This window comes from Salmo trutta, chromosome 14, assembly GCF_901001165.1.
Source record: "Salmo trutta chromosome 14, fSalTru1.1, whole genome shotgun sequence".
Classification (NCBI taxonomy): Eukaryota; Metazoa; Chordata; class Actinopteri; order Salmoniformes; family Salmonidae; genus Salmo; species Salmo trutta.
Genome location: NC_042970.1, coordinates 54,320,865 through 54,333,526, shown reverse-complemented (window position 1 = coordinate 54,333,526; position 12,662 = coordinate 54,320,865). Strand labels below are relative to the sequence as shown.

Below are 12,662 nucleotides of genomic sequence, written 5' to 3'. Positions count from 1 at the left end.
AACACCTTGCTAAAAGTAGCTAGCAACTTTTAAAGAACCTGCATAAATATATACATTGTGCTTCCACGTGACAGTGGAACCAGGCTCAAACATTTTAAAACTTTGGTCTCGCATCATCTCTCCTTATGTCAGCTGTTTGATCTGCACTGGGCATAAGCTTCTCCATTGAGCATGCATTTTAGTCCAAGCTAAATCTGGTATCAGAAAACCGGCCCTAGATCTTGTCAATCGCAATTCATTGGACATTGGATCGCTTTAACTATTCTCAGACAAAATGTATGGCAGCTTAAAGGTAGTTGTACCCCAGACTTGACTGAATCATAAATGTTAATAAATGTCCCCTCGATGTATGTAAAGTAGAAAGGCTTAGAAAGTCAGTGTTTGGCAGAACTGACTGACTGACCTGGACCATGGACTTCTCCTCCTCACACACCTGGTTGGGAGCTGAGTCCTCCTTTCCCTCTTCCTCCACACTCTCGATCAGCTCCGACTCCTATCCAAAACAGGGAGGATACACAGTTAGACATATCAGCTAGCACACATACAAACATACCAGTCATCTAGGACACAAACCTCAAAGTCAGCTAGCACACACAGACATATAGACAATTAGCAGATTGTCCATATATGGAGATACAGTGCCTTCTGAAAGTAGTCGCACACCTCGACTTATTCCAATTTGTTGTGTTACAGCCTGAATTTAAAAAGAGAATTGTGTCACTGGCCTAAACATAATACCCCATAATGTCAAAGTGGAAGACATTTTTCAAATTAATTAAAAAGTGAAATGTCTTGAGTCAGTAAGTATTAAATCCCTTTGCTATGGCAAGCCTAAATAAGTTAAGGAGTAAAAATGTGCTTAACAAGTCACATAATAAGTTGCATGGAGTCACTGTATGCAATAGGGTTTAACCTCTTGGCGTTCCCCTAGGATAGGGGCGCTACAGCGATTTTTGAAAAGAAATCGTGCCCATTTTAAACGGCCTCCTGCTCAAACTCAGAAGCTAGGATATGCATTTAATTAATACTTGTGGATAGAAAACACCCTAAAGTTTCTAAAACTGTTTGAATGGTGTCTGTGAGTATAACAGAACTCATATGGCAGTCAAAACCCCGAGACAGATCGAAACAGGAAGTGGAATTCTGAATTGCGAACTCAACTTCATCACATTGCCTATTAATCACATCGTGAGCTATGGTTCATTGAGCACTAGATGTCCCCAGTCTTTACAAAGTGATTTGAGTCTCCTACTGTGAAAACTGACACAATGACACGCTGTGGAACGTGGTCACACGGAGAGGGCCATCACCATTATGACGCCGGCGCCCCTGGTTACCCTCCCCTTTCGAAACGTTTTGAAACACAATTCAATCGTCCCCCTCGAATCTTATTGGAGCTCTCGTTGAAAAAGGCCCTACAGATTTATGTTATACAACGTTTGACATGTTTGAACGAACCTAAATAAGAAAAAAATGCATTTTGTTGAAAGAGTAGCCCTGCGCACGTCGGAACTTTTGGTTCAGCCTTCAGAATGCGCTAACAACAACAAGCTAATGGAACATAAAGGAACTTTTTCGAACAAAAATACATTTGTTGTGGACCTGGGATTCCTGGAAGTGCCTAAGGATGAAGATAATCAAAGGTAAGGGATTATTGACAATAGTATACAAGACTAGATTTGATATGCGATTGTTCCAAGATGGCTAGCCTATTGCTATTGCTAGCCTATTGTTCTGAGTATCGCATCCCCTTTTATCGCAAAGTGTGATTACCCAGTAAAGTTATTTTTAAATCTGGCATTACAGGTGCTTTCAAGAGATATTCATCTACACATCTTAGAATGACAATATTACATTTTAAAAATGTTTTCGAATAGTAATTTAGTAAATTGTAGCACTGTTTCACCGGATGCATTTGAGGGAAATTAGTTAGTCAACGTTACGTGCCGATGTAAAATGCTGTTTTTATATATAAATATGAACTTTATCGAACAAAAGAATGCATGCATTGTGTAACATGATGTCCTACGTGTGTCATCTGATGAAGTTTGTAAAAGGTTAGTGCTGCATTTAGCTGTTTTTTGGTTATTTGTGATGCATGTGGTTGGTCGGAAAATGGCTATGTGGCTACTTTTACGATATACTCCTCTAACATAATCTAATGTTTTGCTTTTGCTGTAAAGCCTTTTTGAAATCGAACAACGTGGTTCGATTCAGGAGAGGTGTATCTATAAAACAATATAATTTGAAAAAAAAATTGAAAAAAAATATGTATTAAATTTTGTTATGCTAATGGCGATAGGATTTTTCGCTGGATGTCGAGGCCGCACAGGGGTTAACATTCATTCTGAATGACGACCTTCTCTCTATACCCCAATCGAGCAGTGAACTTCAAACACTGATTCAACTACAATGACCAGGGATGTTTCACAACGCCTCGCAAAGAAGTGCACCTAATGGTAGATGGGTCAACAACAAAAAAGTCGACATTAAAAATATCTTTGAGCATGGTGAAGTTATTAATTACACTTTGGATGGTGTCTGGGGTAGGGGGCAGTATTTTGACATCCAGATGAAAAGTATGCCCAAAGTAAACTGCCTGTTACTCAGGCCCAGAAGCTAGGATATGCATATAACTGGTAGATTTGGATACAAAACACTCTAAAGTTTCTAAAACTGTTAAAATAATGTCTGTGAGTATAACAGAACTGATATGGCAGGCAAAACCCCAAGGACAAACCACCTCAAAAAAAGAAAATTCAGCTTACCACTTTTTTCAATGGCTATTACTTTAATTATAAGGCCAAGTCCTCCCAGATTGCAGTTCCTATGGCTTCCACTAGATGTCAACAGTCTTTAGAAAGAGTATCAGGCTGGTTTTTGGAAAAATGACCCAGAAATTGTAGTTTTTCTAGGTGGCTCCCATTTTGGCTGTAGTGTTTCCAAGTGCGTGGAAGAAAGCGCGCTCTTTGGTATTTTTCTCAGGTAAAGACAATAACAATTCTGTCTTAAATTTGATCATTTATTTGCGTATTAGGATACCTAAGGTTTGATTATAAACATTGTATGACTTGTTTGGAAAAGTTTATTTGTAACGTTTGGGATTCATTTTGTATGCATTTTGATGGAGGGAAAATGGGTAGATTATTGACTGAAGCGCGCCAGCTAAACTGAGTTTTTATGGATATAAAGAAGGACATTATTGAACAAAAGGGCCATTTGTGATGTAACTGGGACCTTTTGGAGTGCCAACAGAAGAAGATCATCAAAAGGTAAGGCATTTTTTATATCGCTATTTCTGACTTTTGTGTCGCACCTGCCTGGTTGAAATAAGATTTTCATGTGTTTGTATGCGGGGCGCTGTCACCTTTCAGCAGGACAAAAACCTAAACACAAGGCCGCAAATACACTGGACTTGCTTACCAAGACGACATTGAATGTTCCTGAGTGTTTTGACTTATATCAGCTTGAAAATCTATGGAAAGACTTGATCAACAACCAACTTGACAGAGCTTGAGGAATTCTAAAAATAAAGTGAAAATATTGTACAATCCAGGTGTGGAAAGCTCGTAGAGACTTACCCAGAAAGACTTACAGCTGTAATTGCTGCCAAAGGTGCTTTAACATGAATTGACACAGGGGGTTGAATACTTCAAATCAAATCAAAGTGTATTAGTCACGTGCGCCAAATACAACAGGTGTAGACCTTACAGTGAATGTGCACCAGCTGTTGTTTATAAATATGCGCATAACGCCCCCCCTCGTCTTACCGGAGTGTGCTGTTCTATCTAGCCAGTGCAGCGTATATCCTGCAAGCTGAATATCCATGTCATCATTCAGTCACGATTCCGTGACACATTAAAAGTTACAGTTTTTGATGTCCTGTTCGGAGGATATTCGTAATCGTACCTCGTCTAATTTATTGTCCAATGATTGTACTTTGGCGAGTAATATTGACGGTAACGTCAGATTTCCCACTCGCCTTCTGCGGATCCATACGAGGCACCCCACTCTGTGTCCTCTGTACCTGCGTCTATTTCTCTTGCCAATAACGGAATGTTGGCCTTGTCGGGTGTTCGCAGCATATCCTGTGCGTCCTGCATGTTGAAGAAAAAAAATCTGTGTCTAATCCAAGGTGAGTGACTGTCCTAATATCCAGAAGCTATTTTCTGCCGTAAGATACGGTGGCAGAAACATTATGTACAAAATAAATTACAAATAACGCAAAAAAAAATATAGCAGCACAATTAGTTAGGCGCCCGTAAAACTGCTGCCATTTCTTCCGGCACCAATACTTGTGGTAAATTACCTGTGGTAAATTCAATTGATTGTACATGATTTGAAAAGGCACACACCTGTCTATGTAAGGTAGAAGGAATTGTCCTTAGAGCTCCAAGACAGGTTTGTGTCAAGGCACAGATCTAGGGAAGGGTACTAAAAATATCTGCAGGATTGAATGGCCTCCATCATTCTTAAAATGGAAGAACCACCAAGACTCTCCCTAGAGCTGGCCGCCCAGCCAAACTGCGCAATAGGGGGCGACGGGCCTTCGTCAGGGAGGTGACCAAGAACCTGATGGTCAGGGAGGTGACCAAGAACCCGAGAACCCGAGGTGACCAAGAACAGAGTTCCTCTGTTGAGATGGGAGAACCTTACAGAAGGACAACCATCTCTGCAACACTCCACCAATCAGGCCTTTATGGTTAAAGGCACATGACAGCCTGCTTGGAGTTATCCAAAAGCCACCTTAAGGACTCTCAGACCATGAGAAACAAGATGTTCTGGTCTGATGAAACCAAGATTGGAACTCTTTGGCCTGAATGCCAAGTGTCATGTCTGGAGGAAACCTGGCACCATCCCTACGGTGAAGTATGGTGGTGGCAGCATTATGTTGTGGGGACGTTTTTTCAGTGGCAGGGACTGGGAGACTAGTCAGGATCAATAAAAAGATGAAAAGAGCAAAGTACAGACAGATCCTTGATGAAAACCTGCTCCAGAGTGCTCAGGACCTCCGACTGAGGGCAAAGTCTCACCTTCCAACAGGACATCGACCCTAAGCACACAGCCAAGACAACGCATGAGTGGCTTCAGGACAAGTCTCTGAATGTCCTTCAGTGACCCAGCCAAAGCCCGGACTTGAACCTGATCGATCATCTCTGGAGAGACCTGAGAATAGCTGTGCAGTGAAGCGCCCCAGCCAACCTGACTGAGCTTGAGAGGATCTGCAGAAAAGACTGCGAGAAACTCCCAAAATACAGGTGTGCCAAGCTTGTAGCGTCATACCCAAGAAGACTCGAGGCTGTAATCGCTGCCAAAAGTGCATCAACAAAGCAACGAGTAAAGGGTCTGAATTCTTATGTAAATGTGATTTCCATTTTTAATACATTTACAAACATTTCTAAAATCTGTTTTTGCTTGGTCATTATGGGGTATTGTGTGTAGATTGAGGGAAAACATGTTTTTAAATTCATTTTAGAATAAGGCTGTAACGTAACAAAATGCGGAAAAAGTAAAGGGGTCAATTCTTTCCGAATGCACTGTATGTAATCAAGATATATTTCCTTTTTCATATACACTACCGTTTAAAAGTTTGGGGTCACTAAGAAATGTCCTTGTTTTTGAAAGAAAAGCAACTTTTTGTCCATTAAAATAACATCAAATTGATCAGAAATACAGTGTAGACATTGTTAATGTTGTAAATGACTATTGTAGCTGGAAACGACAGATGTTTTATGCAATATCGACATAGGCGTACAGAGGCCCATTATTAGCAACTATAACTCCTGTGTTCCAATGGCACGTTGTGTTAGCTAATCCAAGTTTATAATTTTAAAAGGCTAATAGATCATTAGAAAACCCTTTTGCAATTATGTTAGCACAGCTGAAAACTGTTGTGTGATTAAAGAAGCAATAAAACTGGCCTTCTTTAGACTAGTTGAGTATCTGGAGCGCAGCATTTGTGGGTTCGACTACAGGCTCAAAAATAGCCAGAAACAAAGACTTTCTTCTGAAACTCGTCAGTCTATTCTTGTTCTGAGAAATTAAGGCTATTCCATGCGAGAAATTGCCAAGAAACTCGTACAACACTGTGCATTACTCCCTTCACAGAACAGCGCAAACTGTCTCTAACCAGATTCGAAAGGAGTGGGAGGCCCCCGGTGCACAACTGAGCAAGAGGACAAGTACATTAGAGTGTTTAGTTTGAGAAACAGACACCTCACAAGTCCTCAACTGGCAGATTCATTAAATAGTACCCGCATAAAAACAGTCTCAACGTCAACAGTAAAGATGTGACTCCGAGATTTTGGCCTTCTAGGCAGAGTTGCAAAGAAAAAGCCATATCTCAGACATATCTCTGCCAATAAAAATAAAAGATGAATGATCAATTTGATGTTATTTTAATGCTTTAATTGCTTTTCTTTAAAAAACAAGGACATTTCTAAGTGACCCCAAACTTATATATATATTTTTTTACAAAATGTTAGAATCTTTATTCCACTTTGATAGAGTATTTTGTGTAGATCATTGACAAAAAATGACAATACATTTTAACCCCACCTTGTAAGAACAAAATATGTCAAGGGGTGACAACAGTTTCTGAAGCCACTGTACATCATTTTTAAATGAAAGAAGGTGTAGGAAGAGTCTTGGTGGTTTCAAACTTCTTCCATTTAAGAATGATGGAGGCCACTGTGTTCTTGGCAAACTTCAGTGCTGCAGACATTTTTTGGCAGCCTTCTCCAGATCTGTGCCTAGACACAGTCCTGTCTTGGAGCTTTACGGACAATTCCTTCGACCTTGGTTTTTGCTCTGACATGCACTGTCAACTGTGAGACCTTATATAGACAGGTGTGTGCCTTTCCAAATCATGTCCAATCAATTGAATTTACTATAGGTGGACTCCTCCAATCAAACTCTACAAACCTCTCAAGGATGATCGATGGAAACAGGATGCACCTGAGATCAATTTCGAGACTCATCGCAAAGGGTCTGAATACTCATGTAAATAAGGTATCAGTTTGTTTTTAATAAATATGCAAACATTTTGAAAAAAACTTTTTGCTTTGTTATTATGGGGTATTGTGTGTAGATAGATGAGGATTTTTATTTATTTAATCAAGTTTAGAATAAGGCTGTAACGTAACAAAATGTGGAAAAAGTCAAGTGGTCTGAATACTTTCCGAAAGGCACTGTATGTACATACCTACCTCAATTATCTCGTACCCCTGCACATAGGTACTGGTACCACTTGCATATGGCCAAGTTATCGTTACTCAATGTGTATCTATGATGTGTTTTACTTTTCTCTCTTACTACTTCTCTATTTTCTCTCGCTCTGCATAGTTAGGAAGGTCCCGTAAGCATTTCACTGTTAGTCCACACCTGTTGTTTACGAAGCATGTGACAAATAACATTTGATTTGACAACCAATGTAATTTGCTGGGTAATAATTATCAAATGGGCTGTAGAAAATTGTGTTTTACCAGTGGAGCTGTGTAGGCTACCGTAGTGGACACAACTCACATCTTGCTGATTGCACATCTAACTGGGTCATACTCACAAAACTGTCAAAGAAATTAAATAATCTAAAGTGTAATTTTTCACAAAATGGCATCTTGAATCACTGAGATTGGGAGCTGAGTTTACCTATTCCATATTATATTTTTGATCAGATATTATGCATTTTACCAACATCTCCCAAAAAGTATCATTACCATAACAGTCCAAAAAAGTTAAATATTTCTAATATGTTTATTTTTTACATCGCTCCCCTAATGAAAAGGCCTGAGTTAAACATAACACAGATTTTTTTTCTTTTTTTCTAACAGAATTATACAATTATAATAAAATATAATCTGACTTTATCAGTTTGAGCTTTTTTTAAAAGGCGGTGTTTGAGAATAAGAACATAATTCTGAAGGCATTTAACCATATAAATTAACTTAACGTGTGCTCATCTAAGGAGTATGGGTGGGTAAATAAAACTATAGACAGTAATTAAAAAGCCAAACTGGTTCCTACATCAATACCGGTATATAGTAAAATAAAGTATACTGCTCAGCCCTAGAAAAATTCAGATAAAAAGTATGGGGACAAAAACATAAACTGCCCCCCCCCCAATCTGATAGTGGTAGACGCACACACGCGCGCACGGTCAGCTCCATCAGTATCAGATATTATTTAGAATGGAAAATGAATGTGTTCATTCAACATTTGTTAGTGCATTGCATCGATTCATTCCACTAATCAAATCCCTTCAAGCTAAAAGTATTGTCTCAAAGCCCATGTATCTAGATGTGTATTGAATCATGCTTGTAAGGAGAGCTGCACATTCCTACTCACCACACTGCTGTGGTCCGAGTCGTCCCGTACTAGGACAAGCGAGTCGGGGGATGATTCCGGAGACACCTGAGGCTCTGCTTCAGTCTTAGCCTCGGTCTCTTTCAGTTCCTCTATGGGTGCCGAATCTGTGGTCTGCTGGCGAGGCTCGTTAGGTGTCTGTTCCTCCTCTGCGGTCCCTCCTTTCTGGGAGAATTCCTCATCTGGTTCCCCATTCCCATCCTCTGGAGGCTGGCACTCTGACTGACCCTCTGTATCCTCAGACTGTCTCTCCTGCTGGGCAGCCTTCAGGGCGGCCGAGAGCACCTGCACTTGGGCTGGGAGACACATACGGAAAGACAGACAAAGACACAAATTCATGGTCTGGAATACACAGGTCAAATGTACACACTATTAAAAGTGGAACTGACAGCTACTTTGCAGATAGAGGACAAACAGACAATCATAATATTAGGCAAAACCATAAAATTCCCAGTTTATGCTACAAAACCAACTTCATAAGAGGTAATTAAATAGGTTATATTTGACAAAAATTTCAAATGAGGTAAAATAATGCATTGTTGGCAGAATAGATGGATGCAGTTCAACGCATGATTAATATAGTTAATTCGCCAATACTTTTCTTGGTTGTCCAACAAATATTGCTATCAGGTTGTAAATCACAGCTGGCCTAGTCCATTTTTTGCTGCCTCCAGCCCTTCGGGATGCACTGTTTTAGTTTCAATGGCTCAATGTTTTGCACAAAAACGGAGAAATGTAACTAAGGCTGGAAATGTCAATACAATCAAACTAGCAAGGGGATTAACCACAAGTTAATCATATGGCAAATAGGCTAGTTTAATCAATTTATGTATCTATTTATTTAGCAAGCTAGAAACACAGAGCCTAACGTTAGCTAGCTAAGCTAGTGAGTGGTCGACTTTATCCCCCATATTGTTTTTCGGTGGCTAAAGCTAGAGATGCAAGTGTTATTTGGTTAGCTGGTGTGACAACCCTCCCACTCTGTCAGTCAAATTCTCTCTTTGCTCTTGTTTTCCTTAATAGGATGTCGGTGGGCGGAGCTGGGAGGATCGTCAGCGAAATGGGACACACCTGGGCTCAGGTGTGCCACGTGGATAAATACATCTATCCCCCATTCATTGAGGAGACACTCCACGCAGACACACTGTTATTTTTGGTTGTGGCAGTTTGTGGCTTGTTTGTTTTGGCACCTCACAACACCCCTCCTTATCACCAACTATGCACACAACCACTCATTTACACTACTGATTACACACATCATTGTATGTAGTTTACTTCAGTTAATAAATATTTTTGTTATTCCTTGATCTCCTTGTTGTCTCCCTCTGTGTTATGGGCTACGAGCCGGTTCGTGACAAGTCAAATCAAATCAAATTTATTTGTCACATACACATGGTGAGCAGGTGTTAATGCAAGTGTAGCGAAATGCTTGTGCTTCTACTTCCAACCATGCAGTAATATCTAACAAGTAATATAACAATTTCACAACAACTACCTTATACACACAAGTGTAAAGGAATGAATAAGAATATGTACATACAAATATATAAATGAGTGATGGCCGAAAGGCATAGGCAAGATGCAGTGGATGGTATAGAGTACAGTATATACATATGAGATGAGTAATGTAGGGTATGTAAACATTAAAGTTGCATTGTTTAAAGTGGCTAGTGATACATTTAATTACATCAAGATGCAGTAGATGGTATTGCGTACAGTATATACATATGAGATGAGTAATGTAGGGTACGTAAACATGATATAATATAAAGTGGCTAGTGATAAATTGATTACATAACTTTTTCCGTTATTAAAGTGGCTGGAGTTGAGTCAGTATGTTGGTAGCAGCCACTCAATGTTAGTGATGGCTGTTTAACAGTCTGATGGCCTTGAGATAGAAGCTGTTTTTCAGTCTCTCGGTCCCCGCTTTGATGCACCTGTACTGACCTCGCCTTTTGGATGTTAGCGGGGTGAACAGGCAGTGGCTCGGGTGGTTGTTGTCCTTGATGATCTTTTTGGCCTTCCTGTGACATCGGGTGGTGTAGGTGTCCTGGAGGGCAGAAAGTTTGCACCCGGTGATGCGTTGTGCAGACCTCACTACCCTCTGGAGAGCCTTCCAGTTATGGGCAGAGCAGCTGTCGTACCAGGCCGTGATACAGCCCGACAGGATGCTCTCGATTGTGCATCTGTAAAAGTTTTTGAGTGTTTTTGGTGACAAGCCGAATTTCTTCAGCCTCCTGAGCTTGAAGAGGTGCTGCTGCGCCTTCTTCACCACGCTGTCTGTGTGGGTGGACCATTTCAGTTTGTCCGTGATGTGTACGCCGAGGAACTTAAAACTCTCTCCACCCTCTCCACTACTGTCCCATCAATGTAGATAGGGGGCTGCTCCCTCTGCTGTTTCCTGAAGTCCACGATCATCTAATTTGTTTTGGGGGCTCATCTGGGATTATAAGGTTGGTTCCTAGACATTTTGGTGGATAGTATTTTGTTGCATTATGATGGGTTAATGCTATTTGGGATGTGCATTGGTTGGTATTCACCGCATAGTCTTAAGTGTTCGGTATAGTGCCTTGGAGACATATCAGTGACTTTGGTAGTCCGGTTACATCTTCAAATGGTGCGTTGCATGAAAAAGTATGCCAGTAGGCCTAATCCTAGTGTTGTTAAGCTAACTGGTAAGTGTATTTTGTTTGGGAGAAAAACTGGAGTTAGGTGCTTTGTTTGCATCTTTTATTTTTTTTTGAGTTGCGCTGTGTTGGTTGCCTTTGTTAAAATTTCCACTGCGGTGGATGGCTGGTTGTGTGCTACGTTGGAAGAGTGTAACATTGGTTAGTTTTCAGGCCCCTGCCCAGGCTGGAAACTCTTGCTCTACCTGCAATCGTCTGTGTACCTCAGTGGGAGATTTGGGTAGCGTAGTGCCATTTGCTACCCGGAGGTAGAGCCTTACTTTTCCGCTGTTAGGCTTAGTGACAGGTTTCACTTTAGAATACGTTGGGCATGGTTGTTATTTTTGTGTGGTGTCCATGGACTGAGCAGTTGTCTCGGGGGCACATCTGTGGCTTGGGGGAATCCGCCAGCGTGCTGATTTTTCCCCCCCATGCCAGTGGGGTACAGTGCGTAATTACCCACCACGAATCCGCACGAAGACTAGGGTTGAGTTGTTGTAGGATTTGGGGAAGCTCCTTATGTATCATATTTCTCCTGTGGTGCCCAGCGTGATTGGCATTTCTCTTGTTGTGGTCTGGTGTGCTCAGCAGAGGGGAAGAGAGAGATTATTTTTAGTAGTTACTTGTGACTATGGCGTCTAATGTAGACTAGTTCATTTGCGTTCCAACAGCAGAACTGTTATAATAATGTACTAAAACAGCTGTTGAAGATCGCTGAACACTACCAGGTTGAAATTAGTGAGAAACGTCTAAAAAAATATATGTTAGGTTGCTATTGAAGGCCAATCTGATGGAGAGTGGTATACAAATAGTTACCACTAGGGCAGCCTCTGCCGAGGACACGCCACCTTTTGTTAGAATGTCCGCGCCGACTGTTAGCACTAGTACTCTTTTTAACAGCAGAAAGAACTGCTTCTGTTACAGCTAGAGCACGATCGTGTTAAGCTGGAGCATGATAGTGAGCATGATCGTGTTAAGTATGAAAAGGAATTGGAATTTAAACAGGATTTGGAGTATACTAAAATCAAGCTGCAACGAGCAGTTAGAATTGGTTAGGGAAAGAAAGCCCTTGGGAGAGTTTGTTCTGGGAAAGAGACCAACATTTACCTAAGGGGGGGGGGGGGGGGGGGTCGCTCCTCTCTCGGTAGTGCCCCGGACAATTTTCATAATGTTGTAAAGTTACGGTTGTTGCCAAAATTTTATAAGGAACCTGAGATGTTATTTTCGTTGGTTGAGCGTGTTGCTGACGCTAGGAGTTGGCCTGATTCTGATCGTACTTTAATGTTGCAGTGTGTTGACAAGTAAAGGGCAGGAATCATATTCAGCTCTTGGTGTAGCCAACAGTGTCAGCTATGATAAGGTTAGAATGGCTGTTACAGATTTATGAATTTGTTCTTGTGGCTTACCGTCAACGATATAGAACCTTACAAAAAGCTGTTAGACTGATGTTGAGTTTGCGTGAGAGATATCTTCAGTTTAATCGCTGGTGTTCTACCTCTGCGGTTACGACTTTCCAGGGGCTGTGTGATCTGATTACGCTAGAACAATTTAAGGACAATCCCTGATCGTATAGCCACATACATTAATGAACGAAAAGTGAAGACTGTCTGAAGCTGCGGTTTTGGCGGATGAGTA

The 12,662-nt window shown here is 40.9% G+C and overlaps 1 protein-coding gene across 3 annotated transcripts in view; it reads right to left on the bottom strand.

The window, feature by feature from the left end:
- Window positions 1-12,662, bottom strand: part of LOC115208388 (serine/threonine-protein phosphatase 4 regulatory subunit 1) — a 56,394-nt gene that overhangs the window by 28,671 nt on the left and 15,061 nt on the right. For 2 of the 3 annotated variants that reach the window (XM_029776412.1, XM_029776413.1), the window contains exons 12-13: window positions 8,344-8,657; window positions 404-493 (exon numbers count right to left, since the gene is read on the bottom strand). In XM_029776412.1, the coding sequence (XP_029632272.1) occupies window positions 404-493; window positions 8,344-8,657 (404 nt within the window). The remainder of the gene's footprint in view (window positions 1-403; window positions 494-8,343; window positions 8,658-12,662) is intronic. The other variant, XM_029776414.1, reaches the window with a different exon arrangement.